At 43.1% G+C, this 22325-nt stretch overlaps 1 protein-coding gene across 2 annotated transcripts; it reads left to right on the top strand.

Moving 5' to 3' along the window:
- The first annotated feature begins 3512 nt into the window (after positions 1–3512).
- PLIN3 (perilipin 3) lies at positions 3513–22325 on the top strand. 2 transcript variants are annotated; one of them, XM_069086792.1, is made up of 8 exons: positions 3513–3720; positions 7387–7466; positions 9655–9850; positions 10337–10419; positions 12992–13289; positions 16857–17056; positions 18089–18214; positions 21435–22325. In XM_069086792.1, exons 2-8 carry the CDS (start codon positions 7404–7406, stop codon positions 21795–21797), a joined length of 1329 nt encoding a protein of 442 aa, XP_068942893.1. In that variant the 5' UTR covers positions 3513–3720; positions 7387–7403; the 3' UTR covers positions 21798–22325. The 2 variants fall into 2 exon arrangements, with proteins under 2 accessions (XP_068942893.1, XP_068942892.1); XM_069086791.1 differs by having other exon boundaries at positions 3515–3720; positions 21432–22325.

Genomic DNA, 22325 nt, shown 5'->3' on the forward strand with positions numbered 1-22325 from the left:
CAGATAGCATTTTTTATCATAAGTCCTTTGGAATTGTCTTCCTTCCTAAAACTCTTAAGCTACTTTGACTTCACCTAACTTGTATTATAATTATTTGTATCTCTTCCTCATCTTCACCTCTACCTGTTGGATACTTAGTTCCCTTAGGAGAGGAACTGTATTTTATTCCATTTTTCATATCATTAGCACCTAATATCAAGCCTCAATTATAATTATTGCTAACACATAATACTTTACAATTTGCAAAGCATTTTATATACATTATCTCATTTAATCCTTACAATCCTTTGTGGTTAACACTATACGCATCATTATTCCAATTTTACAGATTAAAAACGTAAGGTTCTGGGCAATTAAGTATGACCTACCAGTAACCACATAGTTTAGAAAGTGTTGAGGATGGAATGCAACTGCATGTTCAACAGACAAGGCCAGCATTTTATCTACTATACCAGAGGTGTCAAACTCCCCCTTCTCCCCATCTCCCCATGCCTCTCATGAAACTCCCTAATGGGCCATAGCCAGATTAAAATGTAATTGGGAAATGTTTAGTAAAATAAATAAAATATAACACGGATAATGTTAATTTGTGTTTTTCTAAGTCAATCTGCAACTGCAGGAATCCATTGCTATTTGAGATTATTATAAAGTATTTTACACTGCACTATTCTCTGCTGCCTCTCTAAATATAGTCTTATATGTATGATTGTTGTTGAGTTGTTCAGTCCTGTCTGAGTTTTCCAGACCTCATGGATCATAGCATGGTAGGCCTTTCTATCCTCCACTGTCTCCTAAAATCTGTCCACATTCATGTTTGTTTGTTTCCATATCTATCCATCTCATCCTAGGCTGTCCCCTATTCCTTTTGCCTTCAATCTTTCCCAATGTCAGGGTCTTTCCAATGAGTCCCATCTTCTTATTGTGTGGTCAAAGTATTTAAGATTCAGCTTCAGTATTTGACTTTTCAGTGAATAGCCTGAGTCATTTCTCTACATATTGCCTGATTTGATCTCCTTGCTGTCCAAGAGACTTTCAAAGGTCTTTTCCAACACAACAATTTGAAAGCCTCCATTCTACAGCACTCAGCTTTCCTTCTAGTCCAATTCTCACAGCCATACATTGCGACTGGAAGGAAAAACCACAGTTTTGACTATCTGGACTTTTAGCAGCAAGGTGATATCTCTGCATTTTAGTATGCTATACAGATTTGCCCTAGCTTTCCTTCCAAGGAGCAAGCGTCTTTTAATTTCATGGCTAGAGTCACCATCTGTACTTCTTTGAGCCCAAGAATAAAAGATCTTACACTGCTTCCAAACTCTCAAAAATGGAATTATTCTCAAAGCAACCTTAGGCTGCTGCTGTAGAGAAATTTTTCTCATCTAGAAGGCTACATTCTAGAATCCCAACACCTAAGAAATTTCCCTACCCTAACCAGGAGGCAGGGATTTGAGAATAACCTTGGCCTTGCTTGGACTGCCCTCTCAGACTATTGGACAACACTGATCAAAGCTAAGGTTTACTCAGCACTTCAAGGTTTGTAAAGTATTTTACATATACTTATACATGTAGAGCCTATATCAAATTGGAGAGGGGGGAGGGTAAGGAGGAGGAAAATTTAGAACTCAAAATCTTGTAAAAATGAATGTTGAAAACTAAAAATAAATTAATTAATAAAAAGTACTTTAAATATACTATCTCTTTTAATTCTCATACCAACCCAGTGAGGTGCTGTTATTCTCCCCATTTGACAGATAAGGAAACTGAGGCTGACAAAGTGACTTGCCCAGAGTTGCACAGCTAGAAAGGGTCTTTGACAAGATTCAAACTCATGGCTTCCTGCCTCTAAATCCAGAGCTCCATTCATTCACTGTATGTACTCTCTACATACTCCTTTTGGACGCCTCACCTTTGGTTATTTTCCATGGATGTAACTTTAATTAACCATTTCTTTACACCATATCTCCTTCATTTCTGCCTAAGTTTCTTAAGGATAGGAACTGTTTGGGTGTTTTGGCCTTTCTTTGGACCCCTACCTTAGTAAGGGACACAGGAAGCACTTAGTAAATTGATTGACTGATGTGTAACTTCATTGATATGAATGTTCCTTCTACCAATAGAAGTGAGGAGGGGCAGGGATGGAGGGACCCCAGGGAAACTCCCATTGTGGAAACTCCCTCCACTAATTCAAACTGTTGACTCCCTTACAACTTCAAGTCTTCTAGAGGGGCAACAGGTCCATCCTTCATACCTGAAATTCACTTCCTTCTCACCTATTTTGTTGTCAGTTCAGTCATTTTTAGTTAAGTCTGACTGTTCTTGACCCCATTTGGGGTTTCCTTTGCAAAGATACTGGAGTGGTTTGCCATTTTTCTCCAGCTCATTGTACAGATGAGGAAATTGAGGCAAACCAGCATAAGTGACTTGCCCAGGGTCACACAGCTAATAAGAATCTGAGGCCGGACTTAACTCAGGCTTCTTGATTCTGTGACAGATAAGTGGCAAAGTGGTTAGTGTACTGGGTTTAGAATCAGCAATACTCATCTTCATGAGTTCAAATTCGCGTTTCACCTAGCTATTCTTTAACAATACCTCATACAATTGTTCTTGAAGGGAACAGACCAAGCTCCGGCAACATCCTCCTTGCATCATTTGTATTTATTCTGCATATACTTATATAAGTAAGCTCCTTGAGAAAAGGGACTTTTTCTTGTTTTTGTACCCTCGGCTCTAGGTATTGGTAGGATACTATGTAAGTCTTAAATGTGAATGCTGATTGTTTTGTTATTAATTGCTTAGGTAGAAAGTGGTAAAACTGGGATTTGAACTCAGACTTTCATACTGCTTCTTTCACTCCCTCTACAAGGGCAACCTCAATATTCAACATTTATTGAGCACCTACTGTGGGCAGAGCCTTGTGTAGAAGGCTCTATTCGAAGGAGGGTGGAGGGGAGAGAGTAGAGACGAAAAGTTTAATACTGGTCACAATCTGGTAGGGGATGAAGCCGTCAGCAGAGATGAGTGAATACATAACATTACACTGCTCTACATTCGGTCACTCACCTTCCCCCAAACAGATGCCAGCTGACCAGAAGAAGGCCATATGTTGGAGAGGGAAGAAGTAGCCGTAGAAGCACTGGCCCGAGCTGTGACTGGAAAAGTAAGGGCAACAGAGCGAAAGGTGCCTCTTTGGCAGCTAAGCCTGGAGGTAGGAGGAACTGGTTCTAGCAGGCCACCGAGGGGAAGTCGAGGCACGGAGCGGGGGAAGCAGTATGCCCTCCTCCCCAAGTCAGAAACCAGCTACCTGCCCCCCAGACAAAACCTTCTAAGGAGTCACCGAAGGCCTGCTCTGGTGCTCCAAAAGAATGCGCCCCCAACCTCAACCTGCCCTGCCCCGCCCCGCCCCGCCCCAGTTCAGTCACCGAGCCTCGAGACAGAGCTGCCACTATTTCCACAAGTTGCGACATTCTAGCCGGCCCCGAACTCCCCATTGGCTGGCGTGGGGAAGGCCCCGATTCCAGATTCGCTCCCACGGCCTGTCCATCAGGCGTCTCCTCCAGAACTACTTTAAAAGTCCCTCCGCCCGTGAGCTGTACAAGTTGGAGTCGCGATTGATCCGGGTTGAGTTTGTAGAATTCCATAAAGATACAGATCTTTGCTACTCCGCGGGGTGAATAGTAGTTGGGGGATCAACGTCGACCCAAAACAGAACGTTTCCCTGGGGTAAGTGAAATGAGGAGGGGGGGAGGGAAAGGGAGCGGTGTGAGTCCCAGAGAAGGTGGAGGAGGGGTCTAGTTTGCCTTCCAGGCCAGGCGTGGCTTATTTTTTGGGTGAAAGGTCAGTCGCCAATCAAGGACCTGGCTTTCTTTGCCGTTGCCCTGCCTGCCTAGGTATGGAGGCTAAAAGCTTGTGTGAGCCACAGGCCAAACCCTCCATTGCCACCTCTGTCCCGGTTCTGCCTTTCCTAGAAGCTCCTCCACCTTCTCCCCCACCGCCCACCTCTTTTGAGTTTGGGGCTGGGAGGCCTCCTCTCCATCCCAATTTCCTGGGTAAAAGTGGGCGGGGTGCAGACTACATTGTTAAGAATGGTATGAACCTGTCCCCTAGTCAATTTCCCATCTCCCCCATTGTTTATGGCCTTCATTGTCACTTTTGAGGTGAGGGCTCCACCAAGGAAATAGACTTATTTTCCCCGTGAGCCTGCCTAACTGACTTCCCCAGGCTCATTATGAGAAAGTTGGGTGGGAGGGTGAGGGGGAATTTCCCAGCCTCGTTGGTGGCCTGCATCCTTTCTGAGTTGCTGCACACCCTTTCCTTAGTCGAATATTGGAGGGCAAGCCTTCACCTGGGGCTTGAAGGAGGGTGTGGAGGGTCTAGCTGACCCGTCTTATTGACCCCACTCTTCATTATGGCTGGTTCCAGGGTGGCTCGTGTTTCATTCCAACTCAACTAACTGAAGGGTGGAGTTGAGCAGAGTGAAATCCCAGCCGGTGTGAGCCAGACCTGAAGGGGCACGGTGGAGTATTAGCTGAGGCTCTCCATTGAGAGGCCTCCTTGCCTCCAGGCAAGGCCTCCTTGAGGCTGAAGATTGTAGGTCCCCACTAAGGTTTTATGGGGGGCTCTCCCAGTAAGAAGGGGCGGTGGGCTAGATGACCTCTACAAGTCTGGAGTCACCTTGCTGAAGTAGAAAGAATGGGATTTGGAGCTCTGCCACCTAGGTTCAGATCCCTCCTGCACACCTCTGCACACGTGCACCTCTGCTCCCTTGGATAAGTCACACTCCCTGGACCTCTTTTTCATATGCAAAACAAAAGAGGTGATTTAGGCTATTTCAGGCCTTTTAAAGGCTTTTAAAGTCGCCTCTGGAGACCTGTCTAGCTCTTAGTCCGGGGTTTTGCTGTCATTATTCTGTTGTTTTTCAGTCATATCTGACCCCTTTCGGGGTTTTCTTGGTTAGGATACTGGAGTGATTTGCCATTTCCTTCTCCAGATCATTTTACAGATGAGGAAACTGAGGCAAACAAGGTTAAATGACTTGCCCAGGGTCACACAGCTACTAAGTGTTTGAGGCCAGATTTGAACTCAGGAAGACCTTGACTTCTGACCTAGCACTCTACCCACTGAGCCCTGAAGCTGTGCCTAGTATCTAGGAGCCCTCATTTACTTGAGTGGAGGACATTTGTTGAAGGCATCTTAGAGACCTAAGCCATACAGGCCTCTCTGTTTCTCTTTATAACTGAGATCTTGGTTAGAGTGCTACTGACCTCAGTGGTCAAAGCAGTATTTCCAACCAAAGCATTCTAGAGTTTATATATGAATTAATCTACCATAAAAGTACTACCTGTATTCTTTTAGTCCTTTAAACATGGGTTCTTCATCTTAGTTGAATTCAAAGAAAAGTCTCTTCAACTCCTCCCAAATTCAGATATATTTATAGCTTGTCAGAATTAGGTTGTAATGGCTCCCCTTTAACAGAGGGAAAGGTCACAAGTCTTACTCACAGCCCATTGGGGAAGGGCAGACTCTTCCCCTCCCCTCACTTCACTTCCATCTGGTATTGGGATGGGGGGGGAACTGATACCCATAAAGCTTAGAGATCAGAAACTGCCTCCTTTTTCTCTTCCTCTTCCCTTCCACCCCTTAACACACTTACAAAGGCTGTAATTTGAATCATTTCTACCCACAGACCAAGTCAGTATGGTTTGTTTAGCCCTAGTTTAACACTTCCAGTTTCTCCATCCTCTCAATAATTGCTTGAATTGAATTTCTTTCTGGGTGGATTGACCTCCAACAGGATGTAGTTGGGCCTGGGGGATGGGGTAATGACCCAAAGAATGCTGATTTGGCTTCTGAATCAGGAAAGTGGAAGGATGAGTCAGAGAGAATAAAAATTGACAAATGGTCCCTTCATTCCTAGGAGTACTGGAAGGAATCCCTTTAGTTTACAGATGAGGAAACTCCCCCAAGATCACTCAGCATGAAACAAAATTTGAACCCAGGTCCTTTGACTCCAAATTTTGGGCACTGTTATTGTTGTTATTGGCAAATCGTTGAGGATTTTTGGCCATACACACAGGTGGTGGTTGGATATGGGCCATGACTTGGGAATTACCTCAGTATTTCACTGAATCTGTGATCTCCTCTGATGTGAACATTGCACATGCACCCTTCCCACCTCCCCAAAATTACAGATTACAACCCATCCAAGCCTGGGTCTTAACCTTCTATTCCCCTACCTCACAACCTCCCCAAGATCATCCTCAGCCAATCTATGGGACACTTGGAAAATACTTTACAGGCCTCCTTTATACAGCTGACCCTTCTGCAACTAGTACTACAGAGAAGATAGTATGTCATTGAATATACAGTTCCCTTCTTCACTCCTCACTCCCCTTTCCTGTGTGTATGTGTATGTCTGGGGGGGGAGGGGGAGAGGGAGGTTCCTACCATCCCCATAGAAGGGCCAGCTTTCAAACAATGGGATCAGAGGCAGGAGCCAAATTCAGATACCTGATAACTGGAAATGGGTGGCAATTTACAGCACTTCTCACAGAGGATTCTTGTCCTTAATTCGTTCTTTTCTAGGAAGGACTCGTTGAGGGAAGACTCAGGCTGTGCCTTGCATGTTCAGATACAATAAACACCTTTAAGTGACCTACTGTGGTTATATTGAGCCCATTGCAAAAAGACAGAAGTGGGGTAGGGCAGGGGGGCAGGTCTCTTCCTGAACCTGTGCCTTCTGGCTAAAGGAAGATGCCACCCTTCCCACCTGGAGAAACCGGGCTTTTAGCCTGGGGCAGATGGAGGAGCTGGAGGAGCAATGTCACCTTCATCAGGGCAGAGTGTCGCCTCCTCTTTAGGACCAGAGTTCAAGTCTTGCCTCAGCTAATTATTGGCCATGTGATCCTGGGCAATGTGCCTCTATTTCTTGATAAAGTGGGGGCTACTGCTTGTGTCATCTACCTTATTGGGATAGGTGGGAAGAATCCAGTGGGAATATATTGGCTACTTGATAAAAGTGCTTGGGAAATGGGAGTTGTTCACACTGGCTCCTTTTTGCTTGGAGAGCTGGCTAGCTAAGCCTTTCCACCCACATAGAGAGAGGCCACTTTGTTGAGTTATATCATTATCTCCTTGCTCCTGGAAGTCTTTCTTAAGTCTGGAGTGTTAAAGAGCCATAGCACTGTCTGCCATAGCTGTGCCCTAGCTCTTAAGCTAGGGCCTCACCTGATGAAGTCAGGTGCATCTGCAGTTGATGACATCTAAGAAGCAGGGCAGAGAGTGGGAGCAGTCCCAGCTGGGATGACCTCTGCCCAGCTTCTACGTGGTCCCGGACTTTAGCCAGCTGATAGATCCATAGGGCAGCAACTGTTTCTCTTTGACTTCCAGTGCCTTCTACTCTGAAGATGTCTTCCAGTGAAATTGAGAGCGGAGCCAGTGCCCCAGCTGCTGGGGAGCCAGTGCAACAGGTATGACCCTCCACAGAACCAGCCTGAGATGGCAACACTTCTAGATAGGAAACGGAGGCCAGGAGGGAGGGGAAATTGCTTCCACCTGCCGCTTTTCTTGACTAGGTGCTTAGACTCAGAATCAGGGAGTAAAAGGAACTATGGATTAGGTAACTGGGATGGAATAGGATTTCCTAATTCTGTGTCGAGAGACCCAAGTACAAAGTCCAGCTGGGCTATTTATATTCTGTGGGCCCTTTGTCAGTTACTCCTTTTTCAGCCTCTTTCCCCACCCCATCTGTAAAATGGGTATGATATCTATACACCTTACCTCATAGGGTTGTTGTGGAGAGTTTCATAAACCTTTAAGGCATGATAACCATGTAGATGACTGATTCTGCTTGGCAGGTTAGCCTTCCCTGGTCTCTAGGCTGCCTTAGATGGCAGTGTTGGAAATGAAAGCATGAAGGAAGCTTATTCCCTAAAGTATTATGGAGCTGCTTTGATTTTCCCTGAGGAGGAGGGATAATCCTATTACAAATGAAGCCAGGGATGGCTTGAAACTTAAAAAAAAAAAAAAAACAAAAAAAAAACAAAGCTGTTCTCAGAGGTCACAGGATATCCTAGAATCACAGAATAACCTCCCAATATCAGAAGTTATTGTCAAGATTATTTATTATGTGCTAAGATACAAAGAAAGGCAAAGGAAAAAAACCCTTAGCCCTCAAGAAGTTTATATTCTAATGGGGGGATACAGCATGTAAATTACTAGGTACATACCAGGTGGAAGGTTATCTCAGAAGAAGGTAAGATTTGAATGGACTTATAAAGGAAGCTGAGAAGCAGAGAGGAGGAAGGAGAAAGCATTGCAGGCAGGGCTGCCAGCTAGTGTAAAGACAGTGGGAGGGGGTGGGAGATGGAGTGTCCTAGGTGAGGGGCAGCAGTTAGGACAGCACAGTGGATCAGCCACTAGGATTGGCATCTGGAAGACCCTAGTTTAAATCCAGCCTCAGACCCTTAGTAGCCATGTCATCTTGGGCAAGTCACTTAACCTCTGTCTGCCTCACTTTTTTCAGCTACAAAATGGGGATAATAATAGATCTACCTCCCAGGATCAAAGGTGATAATATTTGTAAAGTTCTTTAGACTTTACAAATGCAGTGTCATCATTCATTTGTAGCACATTTGTTGTTCTATCACGTCTGACTTGTGCCCTTGTGGACCACAGCATCCTGGTACTGTCTGTGGGGTTTTCTTGGCAAAGATACTAAAGTGGTTTGCCATTTTCCTTCTTCAGCTCATTTTCAGATGAGGAAACTGAGGCAAACAAGGTTAAGTGACTTGTCCAGAGTCACACAGCTTAGTAAATGTCTGGGGTCATATTTGAACTCAGGTTTTTCTGACTCCAGGTCCAGCAGTCTATCCACTGAGCCATTTAGCTGCCTAGTAGATACCTAATAAATGCTTTGTCCCGTCTTTTCCCAAATCAAGTACAAGGAGACTGGTCAGTTAGCTGTGAAGAAGAATAGGTTAGAGAAATAGGATGATCCTTGCTTTTGATGAGCTTTATCTTGGCCTTTATCAATGGCCTTAATTTCAAATACTAAAAAGACAGTGTGAAAGAAGCCTAAATGGAGTTAATTAGGAGAAATTTGGAAGTAGAGAAGAACCTAGTCTGGCAAAAAAGATCACTGACCTTGGCTTAGACATTGACTTGAACTTGAGACAGTTTCCTTCCCTTCTCTTGCCTCCAAGTTTCCTTGTTCAGTAAAATGAGGGTCTTGACTAAGATCCCTTATAGGTTGACTTGTTTTGAATGAGGCAAATCTAGAAAGGAGTGCCAGACCTCTAAAAGAAACTTTAGCGGCTGCAAAGCCCTCTTTAACTGTCAGAAAGCTGGATCAAAAGGCCTGGGTGACTAGGAGAAGGGACCTGCCCCTAGTTACTAAACTGGTAAGTGGTTGATGTAGGCTTGGAATCTAGTTTACAGTGAAGTCTATTATGCTCTTTTTTTCTTTCCTCTTCCCCGTTCCCCATCTGTTTCCCCTTCCCCTATCTCTTTCCTATCCCTTCTCTGACTCTCTCCTTTCTCTTCTCCCCCATCCCCTCCCCTTCTCTCTCTCTGTCTCTCTGTCTCTATCTCCCTGTCTCTCCTGTACTTTGGTGCTCTGATTTACAGCCAGTTTGACCTTTCTCTTTTCTACATCAGAGTGTAGTCAACAGGGTGGTCAGTATGCCACTCTTGAGTTCCACCTGCGACATGGTCTCTGCAGCTTATGAGTCCACTAAGGAAAACTACCCATACGTCAAATCTGTGTGTGGCCTTGCTGAGCAAGGGGCAAAGACTCTCGCCGCTGCCGCTGTCAGTGGGGCCCAACCACTTCTCTCTAAACTGGAGCCTCAGAGTGAGTAATGGCCCTGAGGACAGCTCCTTAGAAAAACATTTTGCAACTTCCTCTTGGGTAATAGGAATCCACCCTTAATTCTGTCGTAATCTAACAGTTTGGGTATTAGACCATGTCAGGATCTCATCAGCTAGAATACTACAGCAAGTCCTATGGGGCTTTATTGTTTAAGGGATCTGATTTGAACATGTCAAGGTCTGTGATGTCCTTTTCAGCCTTCAGGGTTTCTGCAGAAAGGGGGGAAAACACAACAGCCCAAGGTTAAACTGGTAATTCTCAGAACTTAGCTACCACATGATTGGCTGGGACAGCTGGTGCTTAGAATGCCTTCAGAAGATGAGTGTTGGCAGGACCTAGCTTCTGAGACTCCAAGGTCACCTCCTTGCCACAAAGAATCCAAGGGGACCCTTAGTAGAAGCTTTTAGTGTCAGTTCAAACTTGTTGGTAATGTTGAACGTCTCCTTTCTTTTCCTTAACCTCTGCCAGTTGCATCAGCCAGCGAATATGCTCATAAAGGACTGGACAAACTGGAAGAAAAACTACCAATTCTTCAACAGCCGAGTGAGAAGGTACATCATACCAGCTTTCCATCTTTCCGGGACCATGGGACTAGAGGCTGGGAGAGTTGGTTCTTACTCAAACTCTGCCTTAAACCCAGAACTTGGTTAATACTGGAAGGCTTATTCCAACTCTAGAAGGAAAGATTAAGTTTCTCCCCATTTGACAATGGATGAATGCAAGATCTTTTATTAAGAGCTTACTGTGTGCCAAATAAAATAGATTCAAATGGCATGACACCTTTCACAGAGCCCCCACCCTAGTTCAAGCCCTCAGCACTTCTCACCTGGATTATTGCAAATCTCTCTCCCCTCCCATCTGTCCTTCACACATCTGCCAAATATTTCTAAAGGAATGTTCTAACCATGTTATTCAAATTCCTCTGGCTCTAACTTCCTAGACCTACATTCTCTACCCTCTTGAACTCTTAATCTCAAACCAGCTAGTAGGCCTCCTTGCTCCAAACCTTGAAGGGCATGACATTCTATCTTTACTTCTGTGTGTGCGGTTATACTGACTGTCCCCCTGTGCCTGGAATGCTATCCCACGTGGCCACCTTCTTTGAATTCCTAATTCCTTTGTTTCCCCTCCAATTCAACAAACATTAAAAAAAAGTTTACATTTAAATTTAACTTAATTTTTCAGTTATGAAGCATTTATTAGTTTTCTCCTTCCCATTTCACCCCACCCACTGGAAAGGTAGAACCCTTGTTTCATAGATGCAGAGTCAGGGAAAATGAGTTCCCATGTTGGCCACATCCAGAAACTGCATTCCCTTGCTCCTCATCTCAAGTATACGTTCTCTGTCTTGAGGTGAGCAGTGTTTTTTATCAGTTATTTGGAATCAGGTGATCATTTACCTTTAATTTTACCACACATGATTTGTTTACTATCTCTGTACATCTGACTACAAATACTTCCTTCTCCCACCCCTCCCTTTCCTCAGAGTACAATGTAGCCTTCTCAAGGACCAAGCGTATTAAATTGTATCTTTGTCTCTGCTCCTGTTAAAGCATCTGGCATATCGGTGCTTAGTGGAGACTGGTTTTACTCAACTAATGTTCAGGCCTGGGATTCAGCCCCAGCACTTCTAACTCCCAGTTGGTATTTTCTGCTGTACTATACTGCTGACCTTGGATAGAGGTTTCCCGTACCCTACAAGACAGGGATATGCTAGGAGTGGTGAGGATCAAGAAAAAGCAGTGAGGAGAGCAGCCACTAGGTGGCGCAGCAGTGGCACACCCAACCAACAAATATTTATCTCAAGTTGGAGGCAGTGTATGTATCCAGTCATAATTCTACAGATCTCTTTGTGTAATAAACCTTCATGTCTTGCCATTTTTATTTTTCTGAAATCTATTATTTATTTTTGACATTGTTTTCTTTTTAAATTTTGAGCTTGAAATTCTCTCTCCACCCCTTCCCTACCCACTGAGAAGGCAAGCAATTTGATATCAGTTATACATGTGAAGTCATTAGGCTTCATTTTATATGAATATTTATTTATATAAGAGTGTTGTGCCCAGGGTCAGGAAGACCTGAGTTCAGATATGGCCTCAGGCACATACTAGCTGTGTGACTCTGGACAAGCCATTTAACCCTGTTCGCCTCACTTTCCTTAACTGTACAATGGGGATGATGATGTGAGGATGAAATAAGATCATATTTGTCAAGCCTTGTCTGTAGTTAGTACTGAATAAATGTCAATTCACTTCCCTTAAAGTTATACCAAATGGAACAAGACTATACTTTTTTTAAATTTCTTTTTGGAGGGGGGAAGGCAGGGCAGTTGGGGTTAAGTAACTTGCCCAAGGTCACATGGCTAGTAAATGTTAAGTGTCTAAGATCAGATTTGAATTCAGGTCCTCCTGACTCCAGGGCTGGTGCACTCTATCCACTGCACCACCTAGCCACCCCAAGACCCCACTCTTGAAGGATGTGAGTGATGGTCCTTAGACAGGATTCTGCCTTAGTATCTCTTTACCTATGGAAGTAAACATGACTAAAAAGTAACCTGATAGCACCAAAAACCATTGGAATAAGGTTGTCTAAGGCCCAGCACTTATTGTACTGAAGGATCTTGAGAGGAAAAAGTTTAAGAAGCTAGTCTAAGCAAGGCTCCTCACAGTGGCTTGGCTGTCTTGTACATGTAGCTAGCAGAGAAACATTTGACCCGAATGAGAAAGCATTTAGTAAGCCCTTCCTTACTCTAGGAAGATTTCTATGCTAAGTACTGAGAATGCCAATGAAAAAGCAAAACTCTACTTTGTTCTCAGAGAGCTTATGTTCTAATAGGGGAATAAGGTGACCTAGATTTCAAGTGTAAGGACTCCCCAAGAGACTATAGTAATGCATCTAATGTTCTTTTTATTAATAAAACCATATCAGTTTCTGATGATGAATCACTTGGTAATGCCATTTGATAATGGACTTTGATGGCAAAAAGTCGCTCTTTAGGGTCATCAGTAGTTGTAGATGCTGAGGAGGCAGGAGCTATAGCAGCCTAGTTGTCTTTACTTGGGTCTGGGTGGTAGAGGAGTTGCTCTGAATCGAGAATATTAAACTTCATACTCTGCCTCCCAGGTTATAGCTGATACTAAGGAACTCGTTTCTTCCAAAGTGACCGGTGCCAAGGATGCAGTCTCCAGTACAGTTTTGGGTGCCAAAGATGCTATGGCCAGCAGAGTGACGGAGGCTGTGGATATGACCCGAGGAGCTGTCCAGAGTGGGGTAGACATGACCAAATCAATGGTGACCAGCAGTGTCAACACAGTTATGGGCTCCAAAGTAGGACAGATGGTCCTCAGTGGCATGGATACTGTGTTAGGAAAATCTGAAGAATGGGTTGACAACTATCTACCCATGACAGATGAAGAGCTAGGTAAGGCTCTTTAGCCTTCTTGTAACAGCAGCCACACTAGCACCCTCAGGATGGCTGCTAGCACAGGTTCCTAGATCTGCTTTACTAGGAAAGATAACTGATTAAAGGATTAACAACCTTTTAAATTACATTCACTAGTTCAGAAGCAAAGTTAGCACCCTGAACTTCAGAGAAAATACAAGCAGAGAAAAAAAACACCAACAGACAGGGCTTCTAACTGTCTGAGAAATCAGCACAGATCAACAGACAGATCCAGCTGTCTGACCAAGACAATACATACATAGTTATCAGAGAGAGAAGCTCCAACATCTGGGTTTTTCAAAGGTGGATGGGAGGGTAACAGCTTCTCAGAGTCTCATCTGGCCAAATCACAGGAACACTCTTCCAATGAATAAGCCCTAAAGCAAAATGCTAACCTCAGAGTATTTATACCCTTTTTAGAACCAAAGGGCATTACAACCCTCAGGACTCAGTGCCTAATTAGAAATTAACAAAAGTTGTGAAAGTCTTCCTTCCTTAACAGCAGGCCCCCCCTAATAAAGCTTCCCTTAATGGGCAGGAAGATCTTAAATCCCATTAAGATTATACCTACTTAGCTTGCTTTGGGGAGATTCTTTAGGAATTAAGTAGCTAGCTAGCTATGGAGAAGACTTTTTTTGGTTCTTAAAGCACCTGGGAAGAACTTTGGGTCACATCTCTCTCTCTCTCTCTGTCTCTCTTTGTCTCTGTCTCTGTCTCTGTCTCTCTCTCTCTCTCTGTCTGTCTGTCTCTCTCTCTCTCTCTCTCTCTCCCTCTCTCTCTCTCTTTCTCTCTCTCTCAGATAAGGTAGGTAATCTATTATCTTTCAGCTACAGAAATAGTATTAAGCAAATTCCTTAAAACATGATTTCACAAGGCATGTTCCTGTGATTATTTCTTAAGACACTGAGTTTCACTAACACCACTATTACACTACTATTTTGATCACCCTAGTATAGTCTTCAAATGAAAGATAAATAACATCAAACTAATAGTTATGAGATAATTTTTTTTAATTTCACTTCATTTATTTATTTGTTTGGTTCATTTTAAGTAAAACCATACTGTGCATACTTCTGTTTTTCAGTTTTTTTTCTCTGGAGGTGGATAGCATCTTCCTTCACAGGTCTTTTGTAGTTCGTTGGAGTATAATATTCAGAATAACTTAGTCATTCATTGTTATTCTTTAAACAATATCACTGTTGCTGTATCTACCATTCTCTTGGTTCTGCTCATTTCACTCTTCATTATTTCTTGCAATCTTTCCATGTTTTTATAAAATCAACCAGCTCATCTTTTCTTAGAGCACAGTAGTATTCTATCACAATGACATAATTTTTGATGTACCAAAAATGGAACCCTACTGCATTTAAACTGAACTTTTTCTAATATTCATCTTAAGACTTAACTGTCCTTGTTATATAGCTAAAATACAAACACACAGATATTTCCACCTTGTGCCTCATTTACTATATTACAACTAAGCCTTTCTTCAGAAATTCAGTGTATAAGTTTTACTCTATAGATTGACTCAGTCTTAAAAGACTATTTGTATTTACATTATTTCCTTGCTTAGACAGCAGATTGGTAGCTGAGCTGCATATATACTAATTTAAAGTCTTTACTTCTCTCTCTATTTTTCTACATTTTGTAAACCCTGAGTTATTAGATAACCTGCTAATGAATGTACACTTTACATTTGTGTGTGTTTGTGTGTATAAAACATTTATCTACTTTATACATTTTAAACTTCATATAGGTGATCTACAAATGCCAGTTAATAATCAAAACAATAAATACAACTTACGAATCATGAAATTAAAAATCCGACGTGCATATTCATCCTGACCAATTTTCTTTAAATATTTCTCTAAGTCATCACATTTCTCATCTTACCGCTGTCCTCTAAGCCATTGATGTGTTTACATTCAGGTAAAGGATCTGATTTCATCCACAGGAAATTTCCAGGAAGAAAAGTATTTTACCTCAGGTCACAGCCATCTGCCCAGGGTCACATAAGTAATAGCCCAAGACAGGCATAGGATTTGAACCCAGACTTTCTGAGTTCAAAAAGTCTGTTGACTTTTCCAAGTTACCTCTCCTCTTTTAATTTGTTAATGAATCCTAGGATTGTAACAGTGATTCATTGAGATTCAGTGCTGCCACTTTAACTTAACTTCCTCTGATAGTGGCTTTGGCTAGCTCCTTAGATTATGATGTTAGACCACCTAGTAACCATCTTTAACTCTACCCTCCCTTGCTGATACTTGAATACATAACTTTCCCTAAGGAGGTATTGCTTCCACCACAGATCATCTCTTCCCTAGGTTTAATAAGATTGCTTATGGGTTACTATGGCCAAAACCTTATCCCAGATAGACTCTTCCTCCTGCTGATAAATCCCTCTGCATTTGGAGGGGCCTTTCTAGTGTGGTAATGCTGGCCAAATCCTACACTGTTGCCTTTATCCAGGGTCCTCTCCATGCCAGGAGGCACTCAATAGAGTACAGTCTGATAGGAGAACCTTCTTCCTTCCTTCCCAGTTTTATAGATGTGACGTATACAATTATACGTCACATTACATTACATTACACGGGGCTGTTTGGGCAAGCTGGTCCGAGAAGTCGGGGTTCTCTCACATGTTGATTTTTATTGATGCCCCCTTTTTTATGTCATGTATTTCCAAATGTAACCCTTCTTTACAAAGCCTTAAAACACAACTAAAAGAAAAGGCAGGTCAGCAAAAATTACAGTATGTTTAATGATAGTGTATATGTAAACATTCCACAAACATAGTTGTTCCCCCCAACTCTAGAAGGGATGCAGGGAGCTGGAAACTGGACCTTCCCATCTGTTGGTTGCCATGCTTCAGACTGGCTTATCCAACTCTTGTTATCGTCCCTACAGGGGGACATTCTGTATAATCTGTGACCGTGTAGATCAGCAGTGAGCCCTGCTCCTCAAGTCAGAAAGCTTGAAACTATGGCTCTGGGGAAGAAAGTACCTCCTCCCCCAAACTCTTCTACTTTCTGCCTTTTAGAATCCCTCATCAGCTTCCAATTATAGTTGAGCTACTGTCTCCTGTGCATATGAGAACTGTCTTTGTTACATCATCACACCATCTCTCACTGTAAGGCTTCCCACATCCCGAAACTACTCTTGATACTTTTAATTCCTTCTTTGTGTTTACTTTTATGGGGACACTTCTGTCCTCCGTAGAAAAGACTGGCCTGAGAGACTGCCTTTTTGTCATATCTGGCACTTGGTGGATTGAGTTGACCCCTTTAAAGGTGCTTCAAACGATTATGTAAAAACTTGTCTTTCCCCTTCCAGCCACCCGAATGGTGATGCCCTCTGGCCTCACCCTGGGAGATGAGGAGGCTATCCCTTGCTTCCCGGTGGGGTGGGAGGGGCAGGTCTCTTCCATTAGATTTTCCATTAGATTGTGAGCTTCTTGAGGGCAGGGACTGTCAGTGCTCAGCACAGTGCCTGGCACATGTCCTTAATACATCTTGATTGATTTATTGATGTTTAACTTCTTCCCTGCAGCTAAGATTGCTACTTCCCTGGAAGGATTTGACATGGCATCCGTCCAGCAGCAGAAGGAGCAACAGGGTTACTTTGTTCGCCTGGGCTCCCTGTCCTCCAAGCTCCACCAAAGGGCCTACCAGCACTCCTTGGGTAAACTGAAGCAGACCAAGCAGAATACCCAAGAAGCCCTCCTACAGCTCTCTCAGGCCATCAGCTTGGTAAGGTTTCCCCACTCAGTCTAGGGACTGGACAATAGGCATCAGGCTGGATTTGATTCTGTAGGCCATCTTCATTAATCATTATAGCTAAATAATAGAAGATTAACCCTTCCACATGTAGGAAAGTATTCATCCAGTCATTGAATCAAAAACATTAAGTGCCTACTGCATTCCAGGGACTGTGCTAAGCGCTGGGGATACAAAAAGAGGCAAAAGACAGTTCCTGCCCTCAAGGAGCTTCTTGTCCATAATATAATTTTGTAGCTCAGAAGCACTCTAGGGCTTATCTCCCAGAATTGAGGAAGGCCTCAGACAAGATCTCTGCACGTGAAGAACTTGCTATTCTATTTTTTCCCCATAGATAATAATATTTTACCTTTTTTTCAATTACATGTAAAGATAGTTTTCAACAGTCACTTTTATAAGATTTTAAGTTCCAAATTTTTCTCCCTCCCCTTCTACCTCCTCAAGACAGCAAGCAATCTAATGTAGGTTATACATGTACAGTTGTGTAAACATTTCCACATTAGTCATGTTGTGAAAGAGAACAAAAGGGAAAAACCATGAGAGAGAAAAAAAGTGGAAATAGTATTCTTTGATCTGCATTCAGACTCCACAGTTCTTTCTCTGCATGTGGACAGCACTTTCTTTTTTTTTTTCTTTTTGGAGGGCATTTGGGGTTAAGTGACTTGCCCAAGGTCACATGGCTAGTGGACAGCACTTTCTATCATGAGTCTTTTGGAATTGTCTCAGATCCTTGTATTGCTGAGAAGAGCGAAGTCTTTCACAGTTGATCATTGCACAGTGTTGCTGTTGCTGTGTACAGTGTTCTCCTGGTTCTGCTCATTGCAGGGAGTTGCTTTTCTTTATCCCCTTTTCTGTAACTTTCTTGGAGGTCATGCTGTTTTTCTAAGGTTTTTCAGGCTACTCAGACACATGAGGTGTTCTCTCTTCTCTCTGCTGGTTGCCCAAAGGTTTTGTACTTGGGAATTTTCTCTCTCTCATTCTCTCACTTCCTTCTCCCTTTTCTAGATTGAAAATGTAAAGCAGGGTGGTGTTCAGAAATTGCTTGATGGCCAGGATAAGCTCCACCAAATGTGGCTCAACTGGAACCAGAAGGAACTGAAGGACTCTAGTGATGCTGCTTCTAAACCAGAGGTAGGATCACGCACAAGTTTTTGTTGTTGTTGAGTTTTTCAGTTGTGTGTAACTCTTCATGACCCCATTTGGGGTTTTCTTGGCGAAGATAATAGAGTGATATACCATTTCCTTGTCCAGCTCATTTGACACATGAGGAAACTGAGGCAAACAGGGTTAAAGAGACTTGCCTAGGGTCACCTAGCTAATAAGTATCTGAGGCTAGATTTAAACTCACAAAGATGGGTTTTCCTGATTTCAGGCCTGGCCCTATATCCACTGTACCACAGAGCTGCCCATTGGGCCACCCACAAGAGCAGGTTCTTAATCTTTTTCTAGTATCACTACATTCTATTGTCCGTTGACGTCTTACTTCTCCCTCGCCTCTGAAGATGAGCACTAGGAACTAGCATGGATCTGTGTACGACAAGTAACGTTAGCACACAGGATGGCTGCTAGCACACGTTCACTCTTGATCTAGTAAGACAGAAAAGACACTAAGAAGGGGTTTATAATTTTACTTTATTCTAGTCTGCTTTTCTCAAGAGGGTTGCTGATAATGGAAGCACAACTCCTACAGCATTCCCTCATCACCCTTCTCTAGGGGTCAACAAGAAGGGGAGGGGGCAACTACCCCTACATCTCAGTGGGGTCATTTGAGACAGGCACAGCTTTTGCATTCCCCTAAATCCCCTCAAGCCTCATTGGGGGCTGGTTGAAGCAAACACAGATTCCCTCCAAGCCTTGATGGGGGCCCATCAAGGCACACACAGCATTCCAGCTTGTGCATTCAACCCTGAAGGTTCCCCACCCCTTGACCAGTGCCCACCTGCTTTATAGGGCAACAGACAAAGAAGGCATATTGCCAGCAATGGCCGCACAAGTTTATATCACTTCATTCCTGTATCTCACTGCACAGTTGCAGGGGATGTTTATATGATTTATCATCATATAATGCTGTGTGAGGGTTGTGATGCTTTTAACAATGATCATGAGAATTTGTATCTACTGCCTGAGTTATGGCTATGGATCCTGGGAAACTGAACTCTAAGAAATAATAAAAATTGACTACACACACTAAAATCCACCTTACAGTTTGCTAAGAACAAGTTATAGAATCTAAGAATGTCCCCACTAAAAGGAGTCTTTGATTATCTGATCCAGGCCCCTCAGTTTGCAGGTGAGGAAACTGAGACCTAATAAAATAACTCTCCATTCTTTTTTCTTTTTTAAAAAATATTATTTGTTTGTTTTTAGGGTGGGGAAAGCAAGGCAGTTGGGGTTAAGTGACTTGCCCAAGATCACACAGCTAGTTAAGTGTCAAGTGTCTCAGGGGGTATTTGAACTCAAGTCCTCCTGACTTCAGGGTCATTGCTCTCTTCACTGCTCCACCTAACTGCCCTTCCATTCTTTTTTAATAAGCCTTCTAAGGGGTGGCCAGGTGGCTCATCGAGTAAGAGCACCGGCCCCAGTGTCGAGATGACCTGGGGATCAAATCTGGGCTCAGATACTTAGCACCACACCCAGAAATAACTGGCCGTGTAACCTTGAGCAAGTTACTTAACCCCAATTGCTTTAAAAAAAAATAAGCCTTCTAGACTAGTAAATCTAGGTCACTCTTGCCTCACTCTCCCTAAAGTCTAGATGCCTATAACAAGCTGTTCTCATTGAAAAGTTGTAGTGAAACTTCAGAGGATAAATTTCTCACTTGGTTTCTAAATGCTAATTCAAACATCTAAAAAAATGTTAGATTTCTAGACCTTTAAAGGATTGAGCTGTTGCTGTTGGACCAGTTGGGAAGCAGACTTTCATGTGTTTATGAAGGACTTCTTAACCAAAGTTGTATGCTGTGGTACTGTTGAGGAAGTGTCCAGTCACTTGATGACTTCCAGCCAGCCCTGGGGATTCCTTTAGGGAGTTTTGGAAGAGATCCCTCCTTGAGGGCAGGACAGTGAAAATTCTAGTCTGATTTTCTGACCTAGTAGCCCTCTAAACAAGTTAGCCTTTGTCAAATCTCCTTCTTAGAGATAACTGCAGCAGTTGCCATTCGGTCCCCTCCAACTCTTTGTGACCCCATTTGGGGGTTTTTGGCAAAGATGTTGGAGTGGTTTGCCATTTTCCTTCTCCAGATCATTTTACAGATGAAGAAACTGAAGCAAAGAGAATTAAGTGACATGCCTTAATCACATAGCTAGTAAAGGAAGTATCTGAGGCCAGGTCAGGAAGCTAAGTCTTCCTGACTCCAGGCATGGTTATCTATCCACTGAGACACTTAGCCCATGAAATCAGGCTAAATACCTATAATACATCCTAGTGATATTCAGGATGAAATTTGAATATGAACCTCTTTAAAAGTTTTGAAGTGTGACATCAGGGTTCTTAACATAGTCAGTCTGGAGGTAGAATTAAAAATTGGATCTCCTAAATCCTGGTTCTTCCAAGTGATTTCTTTTTCTTTTTTTTTTGCTTTTTGGAAGGGGGAGGCAGGGTAATTGGGGTTAAGTGACTTGCCCAAGGTCACATGATTAGTTTTGTGGCCAGATTTGAACTCAGGTCCTCCTGACTTCAGGGTCAGTGCTCTATTCACTATGCCACCTAGCCCCCCCAAGTGATTTCTTTAAGATACATTTTAATGTATCTTTTGTTCTTAAGTCACCTAAATTTCCTATTATTTCTCCCCCACCATCTCTTGTAAGTGTCTATCAGTACAAGTCTTCCTGCCTTCACTCTCTTACCCCTCAATCCCATCATTCATACCACTGCTGGAGAAGTCTTTCTTAGTCACAGATCCAGTAGAGATGCTGCTCTGTCTTCAGTGACTCCCTTTTTGATTATTAAAGAAAGGTCAGATTCCACTGCCTGCCTGGTTTTTCTTTTACCCCAGAGATATTTAACTTGAGGCCTGTCATCACCATTTCAAAAGAAAACCATTTTGATTTATGATTTTAATGTAATTGATTTTGTTCCTAAACCTCTGCATTTTTCAAATATGAGACTGAGGAGTTCATTAGACTTCCCCCGAATGACATAAGGGTCCAGAACACTGACAGTCAAGAACTTTTACTTTATAATAAAGACAAAAAAGGAAATGCAGCAAAACCATAACATGTTTACATCCAGTATCATGTGGTGCTTTCCCCACCCCTTTACCCCCTCTAAAGAAGCTGGGGTCAGTCCTTCAAGCTTTTGGGTAGCAGTGGTGATTGCCTAACCTTTCTCTACCTTCCCCTCTCTTCAGCAGGTTGAGTCTCGTACCCTTACCATGTTCCGGGATGTCACTCAGCAGCTTCAGGGTAACTGCTTACAGCTTGTATCCAGTATCCAAGGCCTTCCTAGCAACATCCAGGACAAAGTACAGCAGGCTCACACCCAGATTGAAGAGCTTCGGGCCACTTTTTCAGGAGTCCAGTCCTTCCAGGACCTCTCTAGTAGCGTCCTGACCCAGAGTAGAGAGCGGGTCAACAAGGCCCGAGAGTCCCTGGATGAGATGATTGAGTATGTCGCTCACAACACACCCCTCACGTGGCTTGTGGGACCGTTTTTTCCATCTGGCCAGACCTCTAGTGAGTCAGAGAAAACTCCAGAGAAGATGGAGACTAACTAGAGACCCCAGCCATGGTGAAGACAGGGATAGGATCCTGTCAGAAAGCTAAATTTGTCTTTAAAACCCAACTTTTGGCAAGTGGAGTTATAATAAATACATCTTGATCATTCTCTCAGCTTAAAGAAACCAGCTGGCCAGAGCTGCCTACAGGTTAACCCAGTCTTGGCTCTAGTCAAGAGGTGATTGGGGAAATGGACCTTCCCCTCACCTCCCCAGGGTCAGGATTTAAACAGAAAGTAGGAACATAGCCTCTTCAGACTTCATCCCTGAGTTTCCAGGATATGTCTGAACTCAAACCAGTAACCCTTCCCTACTCCTTGTAGAAATTGACCAGGTGGTGTAGAGGCATAGACTAGTAATAACCCTTCCATAGTAGTAGGAAGTAAACTTCCTGATTTGGGGGGGGGAAGAAATGGGAGACATAATATTTTTCCTTCTCTGCCAACCCCCCCAACCAGTGTTGTAGATAAATTGTTTTTTGTACTAAGCTCAATCGCCTCAAATAAATCTTACCTTTATTTAACAGTG

The sequence above is a fragment of the Petaurus breviceps genome, unplaced genomic scaffold, assembly GCF_028583685.1.
Source record: "Petaurus breviceps papuanus isolate PSGF00001 unplaced genomic scaffold, PetGlider_PUasm1.0 180, whole genome shotgun sequence".
Classification (NCBI taxonomy): Eukaryota; Metazoa; Chordata; class Mammalia; order Diprotodontia; family Petauridae; genus Petaurus; species Petaurus breviceps.